Source organism: Mustela putorius, unplaced genomic scaffold (assembly GCF_011764305.1).
Source record: "Mustela putorius furo isolate JIRA1106 unplaced genomic scaffold, ASM1176430v1.1 tig00003850_pilon_pilon_pilon, whole genome shotgun sequence".
In the NCBI taxonomy this organism is placed as follows: Eukaryota; Metazoa; Chordata; class Mammalia; order Carnivora; family Mustelidae; genus Mustela; species Mustela putorius.
The window spans coordinates 14368514-14393617 of record NW_025422002.1 but is presented as its reverse complement, the minus strand read 5'-3'; the positions used below and the strand labels follow the sequence as shown (position 1 = coordinate 14393617).

The following is a 25104-nucleotide window of genomic DNA, read 5'->3' as shown; positions in this document are numbered from 1 at the left end:
GGATAAAAGAAATTCGGGAGTCCAGTAAAGAGGCATCTGTAATCGTTCAACTGAAAAGTAATGGTGGCTTTAGGCAGGGATTGTGACTGTGGAAACAAAGTGAGGTGAAGAGATTTGAGATTCAGATGGATTAGATGTGTACCTGTAAGGGAAAGGTGTGCTTAAGAGCTAATTTAATTTCTGAACTGCCATATATTCGGAATGGGAAAAGGTGGGGAAATAGGTTTAAAGGGGGAAATCAGGAGTTTTGCTTTGCCCTTGACAAATATAAGAAATATATTTGATATCCAGGTGGAGAAGTCAGATTGGATCCGAATCTGGAACTCTGGGGTGAGATTTAACTGAAGATATTATTCTGGGAGTCTGCAAACTACAGCACTCTGGTCCATCCGTCTTCTGGGACCACAAACAACTGCAATGCCTTTTTCCCTATTCAGCTGTTTGCATCTGCAGGAGGCTGAACCGTATCCTGTGGGTAACAGGGAGGAAGAAAGAAGCTACGCGCGAGAGCCAATGGCCAGGCAGAGCTCCAGGGGGAACGCCTAGGGTGCATCACTCCTCACGAGGACTAATGAGCAGCGACGTCGGTAAGGACCAGAGCACCGACACAACCGCCTGTCTCCCCTTGCAGCGTAATGTCGTCTCCTCCGGGAAGATGGACACGGGGCAGCCTACGCCCCCCACCTCCCAGAGCCCGGCCTCCCCGCTCCCCACACCTTGCCTCCTGCCCTCCGCCAGCATATCCCCCTAAGCCCGGCTAGATCTCGCTCTCACCCGCCTCCTTCTCCTCACGCCCGGCCATGCTCTCGCCCTTGGCCTTCCGGCCGCAGGGTTCGCGTCCTTGCGGCTCCCTACCGGCCGCGCGCTTCCGAACCATATTGCCCAAGCAAGACTCCCCTAGAGAGTGACGCACCACACCACGGAAAGCTGAAAGCGGACTCCGCCCCACAGGGCAAAAGACGCCGCAACGCCCCTGCCTTACGGACCTAATTAAGCCCATGAAGCTCCGCCCAGCCTCAAATGACCAATACAAACCCTACGAAGCAAGACGGCGCGTAGCAGTATGTTCTCCTTCCGTCGCATTGCGTTTTCGCATTTCCGGAGACAATAACGAGGGGCTCGCGTACTCCCGCGAGAGGCGGGAAAGGGCGCAGGGTTTGAAACATGGCGGACGACGTGGACCAGGTGAGTGGGTTCTGAGTCGCTCGCTCCAGGAGGACTTCTTCGCTATGGGTCCTGGCCCCGCTGGGCTTTGCGTACTAGGGCTACCTTCTCCAGCCTCACCGGAAGGTGGCCTGTCATGCCGCCTGTCTCTGGGTTATCACGGCTTTAAGCTGCCTCTTGGTAACCGCGCCCCCTCCGAATTTTGTCTCAGGCCCTGAGATGTTTTCCTTTCCGAAGCCAGCCTGAAAACTAGTTATTCTTCATGTTGTTAACTTCCTTTCTCTTGAATCTCATCTTCGTCTGCAGGGTGAGAAATATTATCCCTGCCTGCCTTACGGATTCTGATAGAAAGCGTGATAATAAGGCTTACTAGTTACGATTATTTTTTTTTAAAGATTTTATTTATTTGACAGACAGAGATCACAGGTAGGCAGAGGCAGACAGAGAGAGAGGAGGAAGCAGGCTCCCCGCTGAGCAGAGAGCCCGACGCGGGGCTCGATTCCAGGACCCTGGGATTATGACCTGAGCCGAAGGCAGAGGCTTTAACCCACTGAGCCACCCAGGCGCCCCACTAGTTCCGATTATTGAGCGCAGCAGTTTCATCTATCCAACAGATACGTAGTAAACATCGGCTTTATATGGTTAGATACCGTTCTGTGCACCAGAGACACCGGCATTGACGAACATCCCTATCCCCACTTGGAGCTTATATTCTGGGGAATGGCAGATAATAGAAACATGTGCAATAGGTAGGAACTGTAATGTGGTATGAGGAAAACAAGCAAGGAATCGGTCTATAAAATAAGTTGATGGTCCTTCAGGCTTTCTCATCTGCTCTTCTTTTCCCCCAAAATCCTTTTCCTCAGATATATCTGTGGGTGAGGCTGCAACTTAAGCTTTCTCCTGAAATCTCCGCCTCAAGCAGGACTCATGTGGCCGCCTACGTAAAACAGCACTCTTTCTTAGTCGCCTTGATTTTTCTTCATAACATGTTGTTAATATTAAATATACTCTTCGTTATTCAGTGTTTTATCTTTCCTTCCAGAATATGAGGGGGGGTTTTGTTGTTGTTGTTGTTTTTTTTTTTTTTAATTTTTAAAGATTTTACTTGTTAGAGCACAGCAGGGGTAGGGGCAGAGGTAGAGAGAGAAGCTGACTCCCCACTGAGCAGGGAGCCGGTGGTGGGTCATGATCCCAGGACCTGCGATCATGAGGTGAGCTGAAGGCAGATCCTTAACCTACTGAATCCAGGCACCCAGAATATGAGTTCTTTAAAAACAGGAGTTCTGGGCACCGTCCTGACCATCCTGTTTAGAACAGTGCTGGAAACACTGAACAAATAATTTACTGAACAGATGAATTGGTTAATCCTTTGAAATGGCAGTATTTAAAGCTGCAGGAGGAAGAGTATGTGGCTAGTGGGCATTCTAGACTAAGCCTAAAGGAGCACTAGGGCTCTGTGGTGTGTATCTTATAGTATTACTGTATATTTGTTAATATGCCTCTCCCCACTTGAATGAACTTGAGGGCAGGGACTGACCTCTCTATCATCTCGTAGTTGGTTAGCTCTTCCTTAACAAACACCTGTTTTTCTGGGAGTGGGAACTAGTTTGGTTCCCCACCCCCCTCCACACCCCAATCTAGCTTTTTAAGCTGAGAGCCTGTAGCATTCAGTCACATACCTCCACTAGCCTAATGTACTCACTGAAGAAGCACTCCTTGAATAATCTTACCAACTCCTGGCTTCAACCATCCCTTGCATTTGGATGACTCAGAGTCATCTTAGCCCTGATCCGTCACAGTTCTTTAATTGTTAATAACAAGAACCATTTCTAAGTACTCTCAGATTGCCAGGTACTATTTTAAATACATTAAATATGTTGATTTCATATATTAGCTCATTCTACACTCACAAGATATGAAGGGAAGACATGGCTTCCTCATTTTACTAACAGGGAAGCTGATAATTAGAGATGGCATGATTTTTAATCTGAATTCATAAGTATCACAAGATGTCTGTCAGTGGCTCAGTTAGTTAAGCATTTGACTCCTGATTTTGGTTCAGGGTGGGGTCAGATCAAGCTGCAAATAGAGCTGCGCACTGGGCATGAACCCTGCTTAAGATTCTGACTTTCCCTCTGCCCCTCTGTAAGTGACAGCACGTACTGTCTCATAAATTAAGTAATTGAAATACAGGTTTGAATTTATGTAAGTATCAGATTCAGGAGTTGAACCCATACTGCCTGACTTCAAAGCTAGTGCCTTCAACCAGTATTCTGTATATTCATCTTGTGGCCAGTTGGTACCCTAAACTCAACCTTGACCCAAACTGAACCCATAATCTTCCCTCAAACATTCATGTTTCCTTAGCATTCTGACTAGTGTGTGTGGTAATCATTAAGTGGATGTTTTTCAAATCACTAAGTGATATTTGAGGTAAGGCTAAAGTCCCAGAGACTAACTTCCCATAACTGAAATTGGGTTAGGCAGTTTGGATTTTGAGGCAACAAATACAGTGATGATTATTTTGCCATATAACTACTTCCTGTGTATGTATGTTTCAGCCTTCATTTATACAGCACTTACTATGATCCAGGATCTGTTCTAAGCCTTCATACATGTCATTTAAGCCTCACAACAACAGTATTAGATTGGCACTATTATTACTCACATTTTGCATATTCGGAGACTGAGGCATACAGGGGTCAAGTAACCTGCCCACAATCACACAGTATAGCAATGATTTGAACACCGCACTCCCTAGTTCTGTATTACTAAGCCTGTTTTCTTTCATCAGCAACAAACCACCAACACCGTAGAAGAGCCCCTGGATCTCATCAGGCTCAGCCTGGATGAGCGAATTTATGTGAAAATGAGAAATGACAGAGAGCTTCGAGGCAGATTACATGTAAGTAAATTTATTAAATTACCTTGAAATCAGATTATTTCCTTGTCATCCCTTACTAACCCAACCCCTTTGAAATATAAACACTGTCCAGTGTAGAGGAGTATTTTGAGTGTAGATAAGAGAAAGGTAGGTCATCCATATTTGTACAAGCCAAATGGAACTGCATTTTGTTCATGTTTTTAACATGTTTTCCCCTCACAGAAATGATGTGTTTATTAAAGAACATTTTCATTTCTTTCCTTCTGTTTATTTGTAAATATCATTTACTCTCCATTCTTACTTCAGTGTTCTTTCAGTTACTGACATGTACATAAATTTTTGTTTTCTTGTGACAAAAATTAAATAGCATAGAAGTACATAGAGTGAAAGGTATAATCCCATTTTTTCTTTTGCTAACCACTTAAAAATCAGGTCTGTGGTCTTTCAGATCTTTTCTGTATATTTACACAAATATACATATATATGTGATCACATGCATATATATGCACTGTATACACCAACTCTAAATAAAAATGGATCTTACTATACATGTTTTTGAGCCCCTTTCTTTTTCACTTAATCTTTCTTGGAGATTATTGATCATGAGTGTATATAAATCTTTATTCTTTTTAATGACAGCATAGAATTCTATATGGTAATAGTGGGTTTTTAAGACTGTTCTCTATTTCTTGCTACTACAAATAATGCTGCGGTATATATCTTTATACATATTTCTTTGTGTGTGTCCGCAAATATTTCTACAGGTTTGGTCCTTTGAAGTGGCGCTATTTATTCAAAAGAGAGTATACTGAACCTTTTGCCCTTTCTTGGCAACTCGTTCGTTTCCTGAGTATATTGTTTTTATTACTGCCATTCTGCCTTAAAGTGATTTAAAATAGCTAGTATTTATTGAGCATTAATTACATGCCAAGTGCATTTATTATAAATGTTTTGTATGGGGGCACCCAAGTGGTTCAATCAGTTACGCGTTCAACTCTTGATTTTGTCTCAGGTCATGATCTCAGGGTCATGGGATTGAGCCACACCTCAGCCTCCACATTCAGCACAGAGTCTGTCCCTCTCCTTCTGCCTCTCCTCCTGCTCTTCTCTCAAATAAATGAATGAAATATTTTTTTTAAGGTTTTATTTATTTATTTGCCAGATCACAAGCAGACAGAGAGGCTGGCAGAGAGAGGGGGAAGCAGGCTCACTGCTGAGCAGGGAGCCTGATGCAGGACTCAATCCCAGGACCCTGAGATCATGACCTGAGCCAAGGGCAGAGGCTTTAACCCACTGAGCCACACAGGTGCCCCTTGAATGAAAAAATTTTAAAAAATAAATAAATAAGTGTTTTGTCTGCAATACCTCATTTAACCTTTAGAACAATTCTGTGAGGGTAGATACTTATTAATCCTGTTTTGCATTTGAAGAAGCTCAGGCTCAGAAAGGTGAAGTTACCTGCTTGAAGTTTAACAGCCAGTAAAGGAAGGGCCAGAATAGGAACTAGGCCTTTTGACTGCAGCCCTACTCTTTTAAGTACTTTGATTATTACTTTCCATAAAACCTAAAGTGAAGGACCTCCTGTACTTGGAGAAGAAGTAGGGACCTAGGGAGACAGTAGCCTTAATACACAGCTAGCTTTACGAGAAGAGTGACCCCCAGAAATGGAATAGTGGCGATTTTGTCAAGAAAAATAGAATAGCGCTTAATCATGTGGGCCGGTGGCACGTGGACAGGCACTCCCGGTTTGTTATGTTGTCTGAGCTCTCGGAGGCTGCTTCTGTTCCCCGCTAGATTTGATTACCTCTATACTAAATGGCCCTCAAACTTCGTGTGTTTGTTTTTTGGCCCTCGTATAGATTTTTGCTCTGTTAGTGTGCTTTGCTACCAGTTCCCCACGTGGCTGATTGGCTGCTTTTATTTTCATACAGTCTGGTCAGCCATTTAATTAATACTGTTAGAGGTAAGCCTCATTGGGTTCTGAATAAGGCCCCTGGAGTTTCACCTTTCAGTAAAATACATGAGCTTTGGAGTTTGGATTGAGGACATCCCTGAATATCAGAATTGCAGCATTTATTGATTGAGTCCACAAGTGCCAAACACAATTTATTTTGGCTAGATTTTCAGTGGGCAGGGTGTTGCTCTACTTACTTTACATGGTGGTGGTTAGGACAGGGAGGGCTGAAGGGTAGTATCCTGTGCCTTTGGGAGACTGCAGTGCCATCGTCTTAGCAGTTGAAGAATTTTATTTCCTTTACTGTCTCTTTCCTGTCATGCTGTTCCAGAGGGAATTGAAAGAAGTCTACTGAAAAGTGATGAATTTCCCTTTTTTCATAATTAAATATTACAAATGATGTGATTGCCTTGGATGACCAGTAAGGTGGATACTTTAAAAAAAATAATTTCAAGTTATTTTGCGTAAACTCATATAAACAGCTTTGTACTTTTATCAGGTTAATTAAATTATCACTGGAAATAATTTGTGAAGAAACAGTATATTACTAGCAGAGTTATTCTTTGCTTGCATATAAAATTTGTGGTATAAGTATTGTGCAGAAGACCTGTTCATAGTTTCTTAATTTGATTATTAAATTTCTTGGTCCCTCACCTTTCCACTTCAGGCTTATGATCAGCATTTAAATATGATATTGGGAGATGTGGAAGAAACTGTGACTACTATAGAAATTGATGAGGAAACATACGAAGAGATATATAAAGTAAGTCATGCAGTTCTGTTCCTCACTTTTAAAATGTCAATTGTTCTTAGTCTCCAGCAGCTTCACACTTACAGGAAGCCTGTCATGATTGGATACCTAATAGGGCTCAGTAAAGTATAGCAATCAAATGTAAAAGCTTTGGGGTCAGACAGACCTGGTTTCTAGTACTGGTCTGGCCATGTCCTATCTAGGATACACTGGGCCAGGGAATTTAATTTCCTCATTCTTAAGTGGGAATACTACCACTACCTCATAGGGTTGCCAGGGTTCATGGATACATGAGAGTGTAAGATGCCTATGTATGCTAATATATGAGAGTAATGCTGGACAATGTTGCTAATGTTTGATATGGATCTGAGCTATAAAAACTAAAACTGAGAAATTCTAAAAGTACTCCTTAAAATTAATAGTAAGCCTAGTACATGTTAGCATAAGTAACATTCTTATTTAACAATAACTAAAAATGGTGAGAAGCATCTTTATTGTACCTGTTTGCAAATTTCTTTCATACCTGGCTTATTTGATGACATCTAGATTCTCATACCTTTCTCTGCATTTAATCTGTTATGTATGTTACTGTTGAAGAAAATGCAGCCTCACAGAGAGGTAGTTAGAAAAAGGAGGAGTATTTTTTGTGGATATTCGCCTTTGATGCTATGTTAAAACTCAACAAGTGGTAGTTTCTTAAAGGTTAGATGCCGGATGCCTGGGTGACTCAGTTGGTTAAGCATCTGCCACACATCATAATCCCAGGGTCCTGGGCTGGAGTCCTGCATTGGGCTCCTTGCTCAGTGGGAAGCCTGCTTCTCTCCCTTCAACCACTGCCACTCCCCCTGCTTGTGTGTTCTCTCTCTCTCTCTGACAAATAAATAAAATCTTGAAAAAAGAAAGTTAATTGCATTGTGGCATCTGAGACCATTATCAGTGAACTTCTCATACTCTTATTATATGCAAATTCATTGGTCTACTTTCGTCCTTTCAGCGGATTTGTTACAATGCAGGATTCTGTAACAACAGGCATGACACTTATCATTTGGAAAATATTAGTTTGTGAAGTTATGCAGATCTTCTGAATGTTGGCATATTTCATTGTTCAATATAAAAGAAGAAAATTACACTTAAATCTTCTAAGTATTGGGAAGCCAGTCTGATGCTCCTAGAGCATAGTGGTTTAAAACATAGACTGAGAGTGTAGGACTGGATTTAAATCTTGACTCCTTCGCAGACCAGCTATTTAATTTTATCACACTACCCAACCTGTCTGTGACAAGTGTCCTTACCTATAAAATGGAGTTGGTAATAGGACCCACTTTATACAGCTATTTAGGATTCATTGAGAGGTTATGTGAAAAGCCTTTAGATTAGCAATAGGCACATAGTAAGTGTTCAGTTGTTAGCATTTGTTGGTTTTTGTAGTTCTGCTTTATCCTGGCTTTCTGTCTTCAACCACTGCTGACTCCTTTACAAATTTTCTTCCTTTCTTCCTGTAAACATGGGCTTTTAAATTTTGATCTACGTTTTTTTCCCCTCAGATCCATCATTTAGTCACTATCCTATGTGATAAGCCCGGAGTCCATACCAGTAATCAGTACAGCACCAAAGCTTGGGCTCTTCATAGATCTAGGCTCAAATGTTTGCTGCTGGTGATTAGTTTCATGACCTTAGGCAAGTTAGAGAAACTTCCTAAGCTTCGGAGGCTTCTGTAAAGTGACAACTATGCCCACCTCCCAGGATTACAACAAAATGCACTAAATTTGGTATGTGTAAAGCTCTGGCATGTGGTGATTGGTGGCCATTGTGATTGTGGACAAATCTGTATCTGCAGTTACTTTCCTTTTCTGATCTTCACTCTTTCATATCCAGTATTCTAACTGAAAATATTTTCCCTTTTGATGTTATCTTGAACTCAGTGCCTCTAAAGCTAAATTGCTGGTGTTCTTCACCTTCAAAACAAGTCATTTTCAATTCCCTGTTTCTGTTCACGATTTTCTACTATTTAGACCATAAATTGCAGAATTTTCTTGGACTTCTCTCTTTCAGTCACACTGATCAATAACTAATTAGTTGATTCTTCCTTCATGCTGATTTAAATGTGTCATTTTCTTTCCTATTGCCGTGACTCACTCAGGTATTTCCCTTTATGTCCACCTCCATTTCAGCCCATGCACAACTGAGTGCCAAAGTAACTGTCTCACACAATGCTTTCATTTGTTACATTCATGCTTAGAGACATTTAAAGCTTTTTGTGGCCTATAGAGCAAAGCACAAGTTCAGGCTAGGTTAAGACCCTCTTCAGTGTGATTGAAACTTTCTAGTCTCCTCTCGGATGACTCCTCTGGCCATAGTGGTCCACTTGAGTCTTCAAAGTGTGCCCTCTGTAATCCTGCTTCTATTTTTTTCCCCATAATGTGCCCCCTAACTGGAACGTTGCCCTTTTCTTTTTTTCTGCAAAGCCTGTTTCAAGAACTGCCTCAGTCCCAACTCCTCAGTGACACTTTATCTCTGACCACCTGGGCCTTCTTTCTTCCTTTGGTCATTTCCTCCTTTGGTTGGGTCGTCTAACCTTTGGTACTCTCAGCTGACACTGATCTTACTGACTCTTCATTTCTATAACCCTTTTCATCTTGTGAGCTATTTGATAGCAGAGCCCAGGACATTACTCATACTGTTCCCAGTAGTGCCATGTTAGCTACAGGTGACGAGTATATGTGCAGATTGTTAGAGGAGTATGGGAGAGGGCAGTAGGAGAGATAACAGAGATAAAGTATAGATCTTCTTAACATACAGTGGGGTTACAGCCTGACAAACCCACTCTAAGTTGAAAATACATTTAATACACCTACCAAACATTGTAGCTTAGCCTAGCCTAGCCTACCTTAAATGTCTCAGAACACTTACGTTAGCCTGTAGTTGCCCAAAATCATCTACCACAAAGCCTAGTTTTTAATAAAGTGTTGCATAATCCATGTAGTTTATTGAATAAAGTACTGAAAGTGAAAAACAGAATGGTTGTTAAGTATATTGGTTGTTGACTCTCTTGATCATATGGCTGACTGGGAGCTGTGGCTGCTGCCACTGCCCAGCATCACGGGAGAGTGTTGTACTGCATATAACTAAGACCAGGAAAAGATCAAAATTCAAATTTTGAAGTACAGTTACTTGTAAATGCTTTTTGCTTTCACAAGTAAAGTCAAAAGATAATAAGTCTAAGAACAAAAAAGAGATAAAAGTAGAGGGAAAATATCCAAGAAGAGAAGAGAGAAATGGGGTAAAGGAAACTAAGACATGTTGAATAATTGCTGTGAACCAAAGATTTACAGATTTTATTACATTTAATCCGGTAACAGGCCAGCAGTGTTATTCCAACTTTGTAGCCTAGGAAACCCAGGTTCAGCTAGGAAGAGATAAGGTAAGATTTTCCAATACCAGCCTAACTGCCTTCAAAGCCTGTTGGGTTCATTTCTATGTATTAGGGCCTGGGGCTCAAAGTAGTTGACGATGGAATTGATGACAGTGGTATCTTCAAGTTAGCAGTATGGCACTAGTTCTTTTGGAGAGCTCAGAAGTAGCTGAGCTAACATGGGTAGACTGCCCGTTCTATAAATCTCTAGGATCTGGCAGACCATGCTCTGTCCCTGCTATGGTGTGCTTTAAAATCTAACTTAGAAAGTGCCCACTATACAGAAAAATTGTGGGTGCCTTGAATGTGAGCAGTTAGGCAAAATAGCTTCAGAGAGATAACACTAGAATATGGACAAGTATTCTGTCATAAGGTAAACTGACTCTAACAGTAAACAAGTGGAAATGGGAGGGATTGGAGAGTTAACCTTTGCTGAATGCTTGCTATATGTCAAGTGCTGTGCCATGCATTTTACATACATCATGTATAATTCTAATAGCTCAGTAAAATAGGCCTAGGTTAAAGCTAATTGGCAGTACTATCTCCAGAAAAGTATATAGTATGCAGTATTTCCCAAACTTAAATAAGCATAGTACTTTTTGCCTTAAGAATGCATATTGCTACATAACAGATTACCCCAAAACTTAAAAGCTTAAAAGCACATACATTTATTACCTCACCATTTCTATAGGTCAGGTGTCCAAACGCAGCATAGCTGGGTCTTCTGCTTCAGGGTCTTTGATGAAGCTACGCAAGGGCTGGAGTCTCATCTAAAGGCTCAGCTGAGGGGCGCCTGGGTGGCTCAGTGGGTTAAAGCCTCTGCTTTCAGCTCAGGTCATGATCCCAAGATCCTGGGATCGAGCCCCACATCGGGCTCTCTGCTTAGCAGGGAGCCTGCTTCCTCCTCTCTCTGACTGCCTCTCTGCCTACTTGTGATCTCTGTCTGTCAAATAAATAAATAAAATCTTTAAAAAAAAAAAATAAAATAAAGGCTCAGCTGAGGAAGAATCTGCTTCCAATCTCATTCACATTGATATTGGACTGAAAGCCTCCATTTTTGCCATTGGGTCTTCACTACTTGGCAGCTTGCTTCATCAAACCTAGTGAGAGAGTTGGCTAGCAAGATGGAAGTCAACTTTTTTATGGAATCTAATTATGATAGTGACTCCCATTACCTTTGCTGTATTATGTTGGTTAGAAGCAAGGCATAAGTTTCACCCACACTCAAAAGGAGAGGATTTCACAAGGTTGTGAACACCAGGAAGCATGAGGATCATTAAGGGCAATCGTAGAAGCTACTTGTCTTGGAAGATGCTGCCATGTTCATTTCTGTTCACTGAATCTCCAGAAAACTATCATTGAATTAATGGAGAATCATTACAGATGAAGTGGATTCCACAGGAAGGGAAGGAACTTTTTAGTTCAGAAATATGACCACTGAGTAAGAAATTTAAGTAAAATATATCAATTATTTTGATGAACACGGACTCTTTCACTAAACTTGTTGCCCTTGAACTAAGCATACCTTTTGCAAGTGGAAGGAAACCAGAAGGAATAACTGCTTCATAACAGCAGTCACATGACACTTGTTTCTCAGAGAGTGCTTCTTAAGAGTATGCACCTTAAAGCCGGAGCTTTGGCATCACCCTCCACTGTGTTTGAAATGCAAACTCATGGGCCACACCCTGACCTAAATGAGACTCTGGGCTTGGAGCCTAGGAAACTGTCTTAGGAGCTGGTAAAGAGGTGATTCTTTATGCACGATTGAGAGCCACCGTCCTGAGTGTTACAGGGAAGAGTTAGATTACTTTTTCAGTGATAGATAAGTGTACTTGAGTTTAGCATACTAGTAAATATAGAAATTTAGTGAGGGATTCTCCTTTTATGTTAGTTCCAGTACCCAAGAAGCTCGTAAAATGTGGTTTTCACATTTTAAAAAAAGTTATGAAAACACAGTCATCATGAGCACGCTATGAACGTGTACACTGAAGATACAAGAGTTGTGTCTCTCCACGATGTCAGCTTTATTCAGTCACGAAGCAAGGCTAACTTAATTATAAAGCAGGTTCGGGATTCCAAACTCAATGACATTTCACCCCGTGATTAACTTGGCTTCTTACACAGTACACAAAGCAGAGCACAAGACAGGCCACACAGCAAACAAGATAACACAGAGGGCCGGAAGTTAACAAACCAAACGCCAAGTGAGTCTGTGGAGGCGCAGTGGAGATAAAAGCTCGTCCAGTCCAGGTCAGCTCTTGGCACTTGCAGCTTCTGATGTTCAGTAAAGGTTCTCAGTTCTGTGTGGAGATCAGTCAGACAAAGAGCCTCTGGCGGCAGCTGCCCTTTTGAAGTGGTCAGACGGAGGGAGGGGCCCTTATCTAAGCCTTCCCTTTTGAAGGGATTTAATCAGTCTTGGGCCCCTGTACATCTCCTCTGCTTCTGCTTGCTGTCAGTTCTGGGGTATCATCATCTGGTTCTGGTGTCGGTAATATCAGGTAGCTGCAGCCCACTTAAGCTCCTCCTGTCACTGCTTGACACGGCCCCCCGCGCAACATGAAGGACTCCATCTTGCTCTCTACAACTGCTCTTACTAATGCTTTCTGCCTGGCAGAATGAATTAATTACCATTGCCCCTCCCACATCCTCTGTAGCAGAGCAGGGACAGGATAATTGCCCCCTCCTACCCCCCCCCCCCCCCCCCAAAAAAAAAACCTCTCTTTGGAATGGAAACAGAGCAGAATCCCCTGGAGAGTTGTTCCTGACCTGGTAGTAAAAGTAATGTCTTTTAGGTCAAGTGTGTCCCATGTGGTATTTGGAACATATTTACACCAAGAAAATTCTTTTCTATTTATGTGGAATTCAAATTTAATTAAGCAGTCTGGGGGTTTTTTTGTTTTGTTTTAGATTTTGAGAGAGAGACAGTGAGAGCGAGCATGAGCGAGGAGAAGGTCAGAGGGAGAAGCAGACTCCCCATGGAGCTGGGAGCCCGATGCGGGACTCCATCCTGGGATTCCAGGATCATGACTTGAGCCGAAGGCAGTCCTCCAACCATCTGAGCCACTCAGGCGTCCCATAAGAAGTCTGTATTTTTATTTGCTAAATCTGGCAACCCTAAGTGGGGGCTGCAGAGTTTTCACAGTCAAGTTCTTGCTTATGGTGGAAGACAAATAGTCAAGGGCTTTTTTAGCCAGGTTTAGTTTCTTTGAATGCAAATTCTTAAAAGCTTAGGACTTCACCTGTGTCTGATCTTCAGTTCTATGGGCCAGTAACCTCAAAGTTCTTGCCTGTACGTGGCTTGCTGATGCTGCAATTTAGTTTCTTCCCCCTGTTCCTCTCTCTAATTAACATTGACCCTTAACACCATTTGCCTAAATTTGGGTGGGAAGGCAGCACCCTTAATCTGATCCTTGCCTCAGGGCTGAGTTTGTTTAACTGAGAAGGTTTACTAGGCTTGGTCCTCAAAGCTTTTGTTCTTGTTTATTGTCTATAGTTCTGGATCTAAAGGCAGTTGGCTTTTTGAACCAGTGAATCCTATTTCTTGTAATCTTTGCTTGAAAACCAGCTCAGTCTTGCCTGGGCTTATCTCTTATACTACCCTGCTGAGTGCATCAGCAACTAACATTTGGCTTTTCCAACCTCTTTCCCTAGAACCTTTAGGTTTAGGAGGCCCTTAGACTACTTACCAAGTCATTGCAGGTAACAGTTGTACCCCACGTTTTGCCAAAGCATAAGAGGATTTTAGATATTCGTTATCTGTTTCCTTACTTCCCAAGTCTCAACCTGTAGGCTAGTGCCCCCAGGGTACTCATTCCGCATGTGTGAGTACAATGGCACATGGAAGCACCAGCTAATGACTCAGCACAGCAGAATTTTATTTCTCACCCATATAACAGTCCTGAGTGGAGTTTGAGTTTAGCATAGCTTTCTTCCACATGCTCAGTCAAGGACCCAGGCTTCCTCTGTCCTATGGCCCTGCCATCTTCAGAGTTCATTATCTGAGTCCCATCTAGTCATGTGGGGAAGACCACAGAGAGGCATTCATAAAAGGTTAATGGGTCAGTCACTTGTGTTTTCTTCCAATTTGTTAAAACCCAATCCTATGGCTGCACCTGGTTGCTGGGGAACATGAGTAATGTAGCTGTGTGCCAGGAAGGGGAAGAGAATGGATTTTGGTGGATAGCTCCACTCTGCCCCAATTGTTGACGTCTAGAAGAAACAAGTAAACAGTTAATTCAATGGTTCATTGTGCTACAAAGGTAAGTAAGTGGTCAGGTTTTCAAATCAATTTGTGTTATGGTGAATCTATGTTATTTTTTGTTTTGTTTTCAAATTTCTCAAAAAATAAAAATGCTACTATGTATTTGTTATAAATGTGTTGTGTTTTTGTTTTCCTCTTCCAGTCAACAAAACGGAATATTCCGATGCTTTTTGTCCGGGGAGATGGTGTTGTACTAGTTGCCCCTCCATTAAGAGTTGGCTGAAACAAAGAATTTATCGTGTCTGGAATATAGGAGTTTTTGTATGATTGCCTCTTTAAATGTAGAAGACATTCAAAAGAGAAACCTGCGTAAATTTGGATATTAAGAAGTGACCAAGGATTCTTCCACTCCTGAAATGAGTTGATTTACAGATAACTCAAAAATTCTGCACGCTAACGGGCATTTTAATTTTATTTCCAGTGCTTTCAATAAATGTGATCGCCAAGATGCAGAACTCTTTTCAGGAATTAATTTGTTCTGTTGTTTTCTCAGACAATTTCTGGGTTTGCTTTTCTTTTAAATTAAACTTGTTGTTTCCTTTTTTGATACATATTTTTTTTCATGCAGTCTCCTGTCTTGTGAATTCTTTAAGCACACATCTTACATTGACTTTATTTGTACACATTTATCTGTGCATGCACTAGGTTTGAGACACCAAGGGGAGTATTGAAAACTACAGTTTTGCCAATATGTGTCCTTCCTTGAGTCTTCTGGGTAGGCAGTTCTTTAAACCAAGAATTGGAGGACAGGGAGATAAGTGCTGATGTAATAACGCATATATAGGATGTCATAAGAGCACAGAGAAGAGAGCCCAAAGAACATGTTGAGTGGGCAGGTGGCTGTGGGGGAGGTATCATGCCATTGTAAATGTTAATGTGGCCATGAGCTGTGAAGCATGATTTCTGTTACTTCTGCTCAGTCTGACTGATCTCTAAGGTCAGGCTCTGGTAGTTATACACCAGTGTGGTTCAGCTTGGTCCTCTCTACCAATGCTGCCCATATTTTAAGACTCACAGAACATTTTTCCCCTCTTGGATCACAGGCCATTATTGGTGACAGGTCTACAACAACATACCTGAGTTGCACAATAAAACAAAGCTCCTTTTATTTCTAGCTTCAGTAAGCAGTTCATGCTTGAAAGGGAAAGAGGAAAGTATGTATGTTTTGCAGTCTCTAAAACTTTATTTATGCAGGAATTAGAACTTGACATCCTCTACTTAGTAGGTTGTACCATTTTGAACTGTAGAAAATCTGATAATGTGGATGGCTTGCCTGTAAATATGCTGGATGTGTGTTTGTTAATCTATTACCCAGCACGATATGCTAATTACGCACAATATTTTAAGCCATGTGCAGGAAGGACACTTTGGCTAAACATTGTGTAAAAAGATTTTATTTTCATTATTTATTGTACTTGTCCCTACAAGTTAATGGAAGGGGGAAGACAAGTGTGGGCAAGCTGGCAGGTTTTATCTTATGTGAATAGACAAGAGAGAACCTTCCTTTGCTTCTGCTTACCCCCACAATTTGTCCTTGGGCTTCAGTATTCCGGGAGGTAACCTGTTTACATTAGCCTGTTCAGTATGGGAAAAAATGGGACCTGTGCTTCTGGTGGTAGCAAATGGCCGATCCTTTGGATCACCCTTTCCTAGTAGAACTCTTGCCTAGACGATGATCTAGGATGATTACCATAATGTACTGAACGAAGTATACCTGGCAAAGGTGGTTTGTGTGTGTATCCCTATTTAGTCTTTATGACAACTCTCCTACAGAATGTTACAAGACAGTGAAACTTAAAGAGCTCGTGTTGCCTGCCTGTGGTCCTATAGCTAGCATGGGGCAGTAGGTGTGAATCTGCTGGGCTCTTATCAAGCATTTTGTGGACACCCCTGGCTCTGGGTAGTATATTGCACCTAATGCCCACCACAGCCCTGACATGACTGGCCATCTGGTCCTCTTGCTCTGCCACGCCGTCTAGTTCTTTCCAGGGCTGTGTTTATTTTAGTGGCTTCTGATATCCATGATTAGACCCTGGATACTTCTGTTCTTGATCATCTTTCTCCTTTTTTCCTAGAAGTGATAGATTATACTAGAACTTTTGGCAGTGAGGGGTGTTGTTCACATACCAAGGTTTCTAGAAACCGTGGGCCTTTAAAATCACACTGCTGCCGTCATGTGCCAGTAAGACTCAGCTGCAACATAACAAACATCCACCCACCTCCTGGCTGCTAAGATACAGGGAGAGGGACCATAAAAGATCAGCTGCAGGATAACCACTTGCATGTTACCAGACAGAGGAAAAGGAGGCAGTGTGCGTTTGGGGAGCACTTTCGTGGTTCTTGCTACCTACCTGGAGGGTTGATGTCAGCACTCATTCTGCAACAGGGACAGCTCAAGCAGCAACCTGACACAGCCCTCATCAAGGCTGCGCAGTGCTGCCCTCTGAAGGCTTACACAATATGAGGGCACCCTGGAGCCATGCCTTGGACTCAAATTCCGCACAGCACTCTGAGCTCCAGCCAGCTGGACATCCTGTGGTCATTGGAGCTGGTGATGAGGTTTCTGCAACATGGTGTCACATAGCTCAAGAGGAGCCTTCTGACCATCTCTCCTTTGGAAGTCTCTCCAGCAGATGCCATACTTAGATCCCTGTCTTGGTGGTTTCCTGAAGGAGATTGTTACGAATTGTCATTGCTTCCTACAAAGGAAGATGGACAGACAAAATATAGGACCATGCATTTATCTTTGAGATGAAATGTGCCCAAATTGAAACCCAAGTAACTCAAGTATCTCGAGTTAGATTAAAATCATTAGGTACAAGTGGACAATTTTCATACATTTCAAATAGTGGTTTTTTTAAAGATCTGCATAAACTCTTCCTGTACCCCAAGGGAGAAACTGGTTTCATACACCCTTTTATTACAAAAATACCTGTTACCCACAATGCATTTAGCCTATAGTCAGGAGAGGAATGTTCCACTGGGAGTGTTTGCCAGCCAGGGAGCAATGCTCACCTGTGTTGAACCAGGAAAAGAACTGGAAATTCCAGGAGTCATTCTGGCAGAATCAAGAGGCCCAGAAGGTGTTTCTGCCACCCAGTGCCAATGAACTATATGGACAAGCGCTACCCTGTAGCAGAGCAGGCTTACAACCTACCAGCCAATAGCAGTGGTCTCACTCTCAGTTGGTTCATGTGCAGGTCCACAGCCAGTCATCATGGTCATGAGAATGTAGGGCTCTGACAGGCCTGAGCCACACCCCCATACTGGAAATAAGCAAGATTAGCCCTACCTGAGCCCTATGGCCTGTGCATAAAGGGGGTAGTTCTCTAAAGGGAACCCGAGGAAAGGGTGGATGGGAGCTGAGGACAAAAAATGCCTGTTAGATAGAGGTGACTTATAGTCTCCTAATTTATGGACAAAAGACTCCTTTAATTTACTTGATAACTGGTAAGATTTCTTGGAACACACCCTAGAGTGGACACCCTGATTTGAAGCCATTGCTCTGGAATCTAGTAGGAGGTCCTGGATCCTGAGGAGAAGTCAGCGTGGGTGGAGCTTAGACTTATTCCATGACTGGGCCTGATGATAGCTGGAGTCTCCTCTGGTAGTTAGGTGTGGTGGGAACTGCCACACAGGAGGGTATTGGGCTGAGTGGAGGTACTGGAGTCCTTGGAGCTCTGAAGCAGGTGAGTTACTTGTAGGATGTGAGTGAAGTACACAGCCCCATAAGACAGGTGGCTGCTTAAGAGCAAGGACAGTGTACCCACAACCCCTGGCATGGGACCTGGCCAAGAGTTTGTCTTCAGTAAATGCTAAATGAGTTATTGAGTCACAGGAAAACCAGTGACAACACTCTGGGTAGAAGGAGCAAATGGTACTATTTTCTCTCCAGCTTTATGGCGGTATTATTGAAAAAATTACAAGACTCATAAAATGCTTGTGGGATTTGATAGATGTATACATTGTGAAAGGACTGTCACCATGTAGTTAAGTGACACATCCATCACCTCACAGTTTTTTTTGTTTCATTTATTTGTTTGGGGGTTTTGTTGTTTTTTGTTGGTGGTGAGAACATTTAAGTTCTCTCTGAGCACGTTGCAGTTATACAATATAGGGTCATCAATTCTAGTTACCATGTATTACATTAGATCGTCAAACCTTACTCACCCTTACCAGCCTCTCCCTATTTCCCCAACCCCAGCCCCTGAAAACCATTATTCTAATCTCCAAAGGTTTGATTTCTTTCTTTCTTTTAAGTTCCACATATAAGTGGTACCATGTAGTATTTGTCTTTGGCTTATTTCACTTAGTGTAACTCCCTCAAGGTCTACCCATGTTTCAAATGAAAGGATTTCCATTTATGGCTGATTAATACACACACACACACACATATACACATATACATATACACCACAATTTCTTTATCTGTTCATGGCAAATAACACTTCCAAGGTGAACTTGGCACACTTTTCCAGATGTTGTGATGTCCTCCATATAACTGGACAATGCTTCCCACTTCTTTGCCCCAGTCATCTCGTCTCCATTACCATTTACCTGAGAATAACAGTATGTGTCAACTATAGACACCAAACTAGTTATCAATTTACATGGAAAACTAACACCAAGAAATGAGGAAGCCAAGGCCAAGTGTTTTAAATTCCTTTTAGATCCATTGCTCACTTTTAATACCCAGAGCATGTAGATTCTTATTTTCTTGGCTGCTTCTCGAAGCTTGCTGGATGTGGAAGCAACATGCCCCACTGCAGTTCCTGGTATTGATGACCCCAGAGAAATTCTTTTCTTGGCTCCCATCCCACCCACCTACAAGCCTGTGGGGATCTGGGCTCTGGATGTTGACAGCATCTCCACAGAGTTGCCCTTGGTGGGTAGGAAAACTAACCAGAGAGTCTGGAAGTGTGGTAGAGTCATAAACCTGGCTTTAAATTCTAGCTGTGCCATGTACCAGCTAGGCAAATTATATATGCCTGAAGCTGTAAGCTGTAAGGACTGGAAAGCATTTATATAAATGGCCTAGGATAGTGCCTGGAATGTCCCTTGACACATCACACGCACCAGTTGCAGAAACCACAAAAGTGGAGACTGTATTGGAGGCCAGTTCCGTTTTCTAAGGTCACTCATTCATCTTAGTCCAACTATCCCCACTCTTTTTCTCCCTTGATAGTTTGCAGGAGGATCATGAATGTGAAATAATTTAATTCAATCAATTAAAAATTGTTATCAAAGTCTACTAACTGCCAGGCTCTGTCAATAGAGGACCAAACAAAACAAAATGAGTACACAATGCTAAGTGCTACGAAAGACATGGATGGTAAGGAAAAGGAGCATGACAGTAGCAGGGAAGAAGGCAGAATATCAAGGAGGCTCAGAGAAAGGTTGTCCAACCAGGTAACATTTGAGCAGACATCTGCAGAGCTAGAGGGAGCTGGCCCCGTTGGGAATTGGCAAAACAGCATTGGTCCAGGCAACTGGAACCCATGCCGAAGCTCTGAGGCAAGAACAGAGGGTCAGCAAGGAGGCCAGTAGGTGGGAGGAGAGTGAGCCGAGGAGATGAGGTCAGAGAGGGACCAGATCCCAGCGACCTCAATGGTCCAGGTGTAATTCAGCACCTTCGTTGTACACATGGGGAGGAAGAGGCCAAGATTGAAAAAGACCTGCCGATCACCACAAACAAGTCCAAGCTAATCTAGTTCTAGAACCTCAACTTATGCCCCTGTGTGACTCACTCTGGCAAGCGCTGCTCACACTGTAGTCCTTGGAGTTACCCAAGGTTTAATTTGTGCAGCAGTACGGGGTCCCCTAACTTCTACTTGCGTGCTACGTCACATCCTTTCTTTTTTTTTTTTTTTTTCTTCTTATCCAAAATGTGTTTCTTGGGATGGTTTTCCACTCATCTTGGTTCAGAAGGCTGCCTGTGTCTGAAGCAGCAACCTTCTGCAAGACTTTTCTTTCCTCCCGTGAGCTGGCAGAGGAGAGTGGAGCAACTAATGTTTGTGCCCAGCTACAGAGGGCGGTGACTTAAGAGCATGCTGGGCTCTTCCTTCCCTGAAGTGTAGGAACTGGGGCTGGCACTTGTGTTTTTCTTCTTCTCTTCTGGAGAGGGATGAAGGAGATCTTTACAAGAGGCATGTTCTTGTGGGAGGTCATCACTGCCAGCAAGGTCATTCTCCTTTTCAAAGGAAGAGGTCTTCCTGCTGAGGGCCAGCTGCCATTTAGTCCCTGTAGGAGCTAGTAGGCCATCTCCACCAAGGGCAAAATGACGGTGCTCTCTCCCCTTCAGTTGGGAAAAGACAGAGTTAGAAATCAAAAATAGGACTTGGCTCTCATCTCCTGTTCTGCTAATTTTGGGGGTCCTTTTAGCCTTTCGAGTCTCCATTCCTCACCCAAAGGGAAATTCAGGGGAGAGTTTTACCCCTGAGGGACTTGTAGTTGAGCAGCTTCCAGAGGAGCCAGGGCACCAAAACTTACCTATCTTGATTGTCAACACCAGGTGGCACTGCACTCTACGCTTTTCAACTGCAACTCTTCTTGGTTTGCAGTGTGTGTTAATACTGGCCAGCAAAGTCTGTGCCATTTATTTTCTTAACTCTAAACAGTTTGTGGAATTCCAACGAAGGAAAGAAAACAACATGCTGTTTAGGCCCCGGGGAGCAAGCTGTAAGGTGAAATGCCATTCTGATTGTGCCCACATCCTGTCAAGCTAAAATGAGATTGTCGACAAGGCCACATTCTAGATGAGATGGCTGTTGTCAGCTCTCTGTCCTTTGCGTGTAGTTGACTGGCGGCTGGAGAGCGCTTTGGTCAGGGTTTGAGGCCGGATGCTACCCCTCCGCAGAGCAGATTCTTTTACCTGCTCGAAGCCTCAGTGTCTTCATCTGTACCGTGTCCTTTCAGTTCAAACTTTGCGTTATGGAGGAAGGCCTGGGATAATTCTGTTACTAATGAAAAGAGCCCAAGTGTGGAGTCTTGATAAATTCTTGGTAACAGTATCTGAAAGCCAGTCAATTGTGTACTAGGTAAAGAATACAGATTTGGAGTCAAGAAATTTTGTGTTCTCATTCCAGCACCACTACTTACTAGTTGAATAACAGACTCAGCCTCTCTGATCCTTTCTTCCTCCATGACATGAGGACCACGGCAGTACCCACTTCCCAAAGAGGGGCTGCAGCTTAACAGACATCCAAGCTCAGGGCCTGGCATACAGTAGGAGTTCAGTATATCATCGTTTCCTTTCATTAAACCAGGGTCTCCATATAATGTGCTTCCTTTCTCCTCCTGCCTTTCAGGCCTCTGTGGTTGGCCTATAGTGCAAAAAGACTACTTGTAAATACTTATCTGTCTTTATAACAAGGATCAAAGTCCTTTTTATGAGTCCATAGTTTCTACCTTGCTGAGTCCACTATGTTTAAAAACTAATCTCAGTGATCTCTTCTCACATTGTTTTTCCTTTATTGGCTTTTCCAGTCTGAGGATTGCTAGAAACTGGGTCAGATAAAAGCTGATCATGATAAGTGTTTGGAAATCAGGTGAGAAGGCCAGAGGACTTCACTTTTGCAGAGTCTTGACCCACCCTGTCCTTGGTTCTCAGGAGTGTTTTTCACAGTTCAACATTAGGATATAAGAGAAATACGTGGAACCAGTTTGGTGAGCAAGGTCACCCAAAAATATCACGAGATGATGACATCACTGTCAGCTCCTGCCCAGGAAAAACCCAGGGCTCAAATGATGGAGGGAAAGGGCAGGTCATCTTCATGGCAGGTTGACAGGGTTAGCTGCAGGCCACCATCAAATATCAGGCCTGGGAGTGTTGCTAAAAATTACCCAGGGGCCACACCTGCCTTTGCTCAGTTTGCCCTGGGCAGCTATGCTGCCCTCACATGCTCAGGACAACAGAGTATCACCAACAGGTTTTTTTCCATTTCCTAGAAGAAAGGTTACCAACTGCCAGAATGAAAATAGAATGTGAATTGTGTCACAGGAATCCTGTCCAATCCAAGCACACTCATATTGTGCAATGGCCTTGAGGGGATAGAACAGATAAGCAAAATCTCAAAGTTATTATCACTTTGTTGGACTTGACATCTCAGAAGGCCCCTCGCCATCTTCTCTCTACAGGCTAGTTATGTTTCTGCAATGCTATGTGTCAAGTGAATCATGTTTTTAGTGCCCTAGAGGGACACTAGTACTTAGGTCAACTTGACGCAAAAACCCTCACATCAAGAATCTTTGTGGCTCCCTGTATCTCTCTATGTCAAATAAATAAATAAAAATCTTTAAAAAAAAAAAAAAAGAATCTTGGTGTTAAAGTGAGTAGTTTTTCCCAACTTTGTCCCTTTACCAAGTTCATGGTTCTATATATTTTCTTTTCTCTTCTTCTCATTATTGGTTTAAATTCTACTATATTATTCTTAATGGTATGTGATAGTTTTCCAAGTAGTAGTGAAATACTATGGTAACCTGGAGAGCAAGTAAAAATTTAACAAATTGAAGAATTTGGTACTTTGCAGATTTGTCTTTCACATATATGATGAATATTATTTTTTTTATTGTGGTTAAAAAAAAAACACATAACATAAAATTTACCATCTTAATCATTTTTAAGCAGTAGTGTTAGGTATATTCACATTGTTGTGCAATATTCATTGGTTTTCTTGAAGCAAAGCACTCCTAGATGTCTTTATCCATAGAGACATCCCCTATCTGCCAGGTCCTTCTCCAGTGACATAATACTTTATTATTGTGCCTGAACTTACCTTTCAAGGATTTCAAAACCTTGGACAGTAATTCTAAACACAATTCATGGGCAATACTTAAAATGTGTGTGGGGAGCATGTAGAGAAGGCTGTGAAGCCATTTCATATTTTATTTGTCACAAGCCAAACTGATTTGGGTAGAAGGGCCTGGCAGGAGAGCTGGCCACAAGACTGTTGGATGAAGGTCATGATTAAAGCATTCAGGTCATACCATCCTTCCTTAAAGCCTCCATGGCTTCCCATCTCACCACAGAAACTTCTGCAGTCTGACCCATCTCATTCCTTCCTGAACCCATCCCTGCCTACCTCTCTGACTTTACCTCCTTCTGCTCAGCCACACCAGCCTCCTTGATGTCCCTCAAAAATGTCAAGGTTAATCCTTCTTAAAGGCCTTTGTATTTACCCCTACCTGTTCTAGAACAATCTTCTGAACTTTTGCTAAGCAACAGAACCACTTATAACCACTTATAACATTCTCAGTGCCCAAGCCACATCTTACACCAATTAAGTCATAATCTCTGGGGCCTTAAGGGCCAGTATTTAAGAAACAAAAGAACAAAAACAAAACAGAACAACCCAGAAATTCCAATATGCAGCCACATTTGAGAACCAGTGTCTAGATTAGTGTTTCTCAAAGTGTCCCAGATCAGCAGTAGCAGCATCACCTGGGAACTTGTTAGAAGTGCCGATTCTCCATCTCCACATAGGGAATGAGAAACTTTGGCAGTAGAGCACAGGAATACGTATTTTAACAGATCCTCCATGTGATTCCAAAGCATGCCTTGGTTTGAGAACCATTGCCCTACATCTTTGGTGCTCAAGATGTGGCTTATGGATCAGTTGTGTCAATATCACCTGGAAGTTCTTTAGAAGAGCAGAATTTCTGATACCATCCCAGTTCATAACCCAACCAACTGAATAAGAATCTGTACTTTTAACTTTATCCCCGATGACTCCTAGGCACATTAAAGTTTGTGAAGCTTTCTATGTCTGTCCCCTGAGAGAGCCTAGGAGCTATGACACACTGGTAGTAGGAGCCCGCCTGGCGCCTAGATTCTAAATCTCAGATTCTAAATACCTTTTAACATCGAAGGGAACTGGGCTCATTAGAGAAAAGGCTGATTTCAGGCCTAGTGCCAGGAAGGTGCAAGATGAGCCTGAAATATCTTGTGCCAGAAAGCAAGGCAATTCTTGAGGGTGATGCAACATGTCAGAAAGACACAGGAGTCAGTTGCAAAGGGCTCTCACAAGCCAAATCTGAGAAGAATCTGATAGCAGTGGATTATAACCTATTGAATAAAATAAAAATGGATAAGTTCATGGTGTTATAAAGAAATAGATGATTGTATAGATAAGAGAGATAGAAGGAAAAACTCTTCTTTGCAATAGAGTGTTAACTAACAGGGGTAGAAGGAAAGATGGGTAAGAAAACCATTTGTGAATGCTAAAACTAATGGGTGAAAGTTTGAGGAACAAGAATGTTTACATTCTAAAAGTACCTCCCCACAAATGACTTGGTTACAGAAGGAAAATAGTAGCGTGGTATGGAGAAACCTGGCAGAGACCACCTTCATCCAACAGTCAAACTTAACATCACCCATATTGGGATGGACCACAATGCACTGAGGAGGACATGGCATTACTTCTGCCAAAAAGGCATTAACTGAATCTACTCCTCAAGAATCATCAAGAAACCCAAGGGGAACATTCCACAAAATAACTGGCCTGCACTCTTAAGAAATGTCAAGATTGGGACGCCTGGGTGGCTCAGTTGGTTAAGCAGCTGCCTTCGGCTCAGGTCATGATCCCAGCGTCCTGGGATCGAGTCCCACATCGGGCTCCTTGCTCAGCAGGGAGCCTGCTTCTGCCTCTGCCTCTGCCTGCCATTCTGTCTGCCTGTG

The 25104-nt window shown here is 42.6% G+C and overlaps 2 protein-coding genes across 5 annotated transcripts in view; one reads left to right on the top strand and one right to left on the bottom strand.

Moving 5' to 3' along the window:
* XPC (XPC complex subunit, DNA damage recognition and repair factor) overlaps nucleotides 1-1005 on the bottom strand; it is a 52436-nt gene extending 51431 nt beyond the window's left edge. Inside the window, exon 1 of one of the 4 annotated variants that reach the window (XM_013054933.2) lies at nucleotides 987-1005. Coding sequence is in view for 2 of the 4 variants with exons in the window: in XM_004738600.3 (XP_004738657.2) it covers nucleotides 775-877 (103 nt within the window). In the remaining 2 variants the exon portion in view is untranslated. The other 3 variants (XM_004738600.3, XM_004738599.3, XM_045063362.1) reach the window with 3 other exon arrangements.
* A 26-nt stretch (nucleotides 1006-1031) lies between these two features.
* On the top strand, nucleotides 1032-14881 carry LSM3 (LSM3 homolog, U6 small nuclear RNA and mRNA degradation associated). The gene is made up of 4 exons (XM_004738598.3): nucleotides 1032-1185; nucleotides 3962-4072; nucleotides 6673-6768; nucleotides 14572-14881. Exons 1-4 carry the CDS (start codon nucleotides 1165-1167, stop codon nucleotides 14650-14652), a joined length of 309 nt encoding a protein of 102 aa, XP_004738655.1. The 5' UTR covers nucleotides 1032-1164; the 3' UTR covers nucleotides 14653-14881.
* Nucleotides 14882-25104: the final 10223 nt, after the last annotated feature.

Coding starts and splice junctions, on each gene's coding strand:
- LSM3 (XM_004738598.3), top strand. CDS start 1,165: ATGGCGGACGACGTGGACCAG. Junction 1,186..3,961: donor TGGCGGACGACGTGGACCAG/GTGAGTGGGTTC, acceptor TTCTTTCATCAG/CAACAAACCACCAACACCGT. Junction 4,073..6,672: donor AGCTTCGAGGCAGATTACAT/GTAAGTAAATTT, acceptor TTTCCACTTCAG/GCTTATGATCAGCATTTAAA.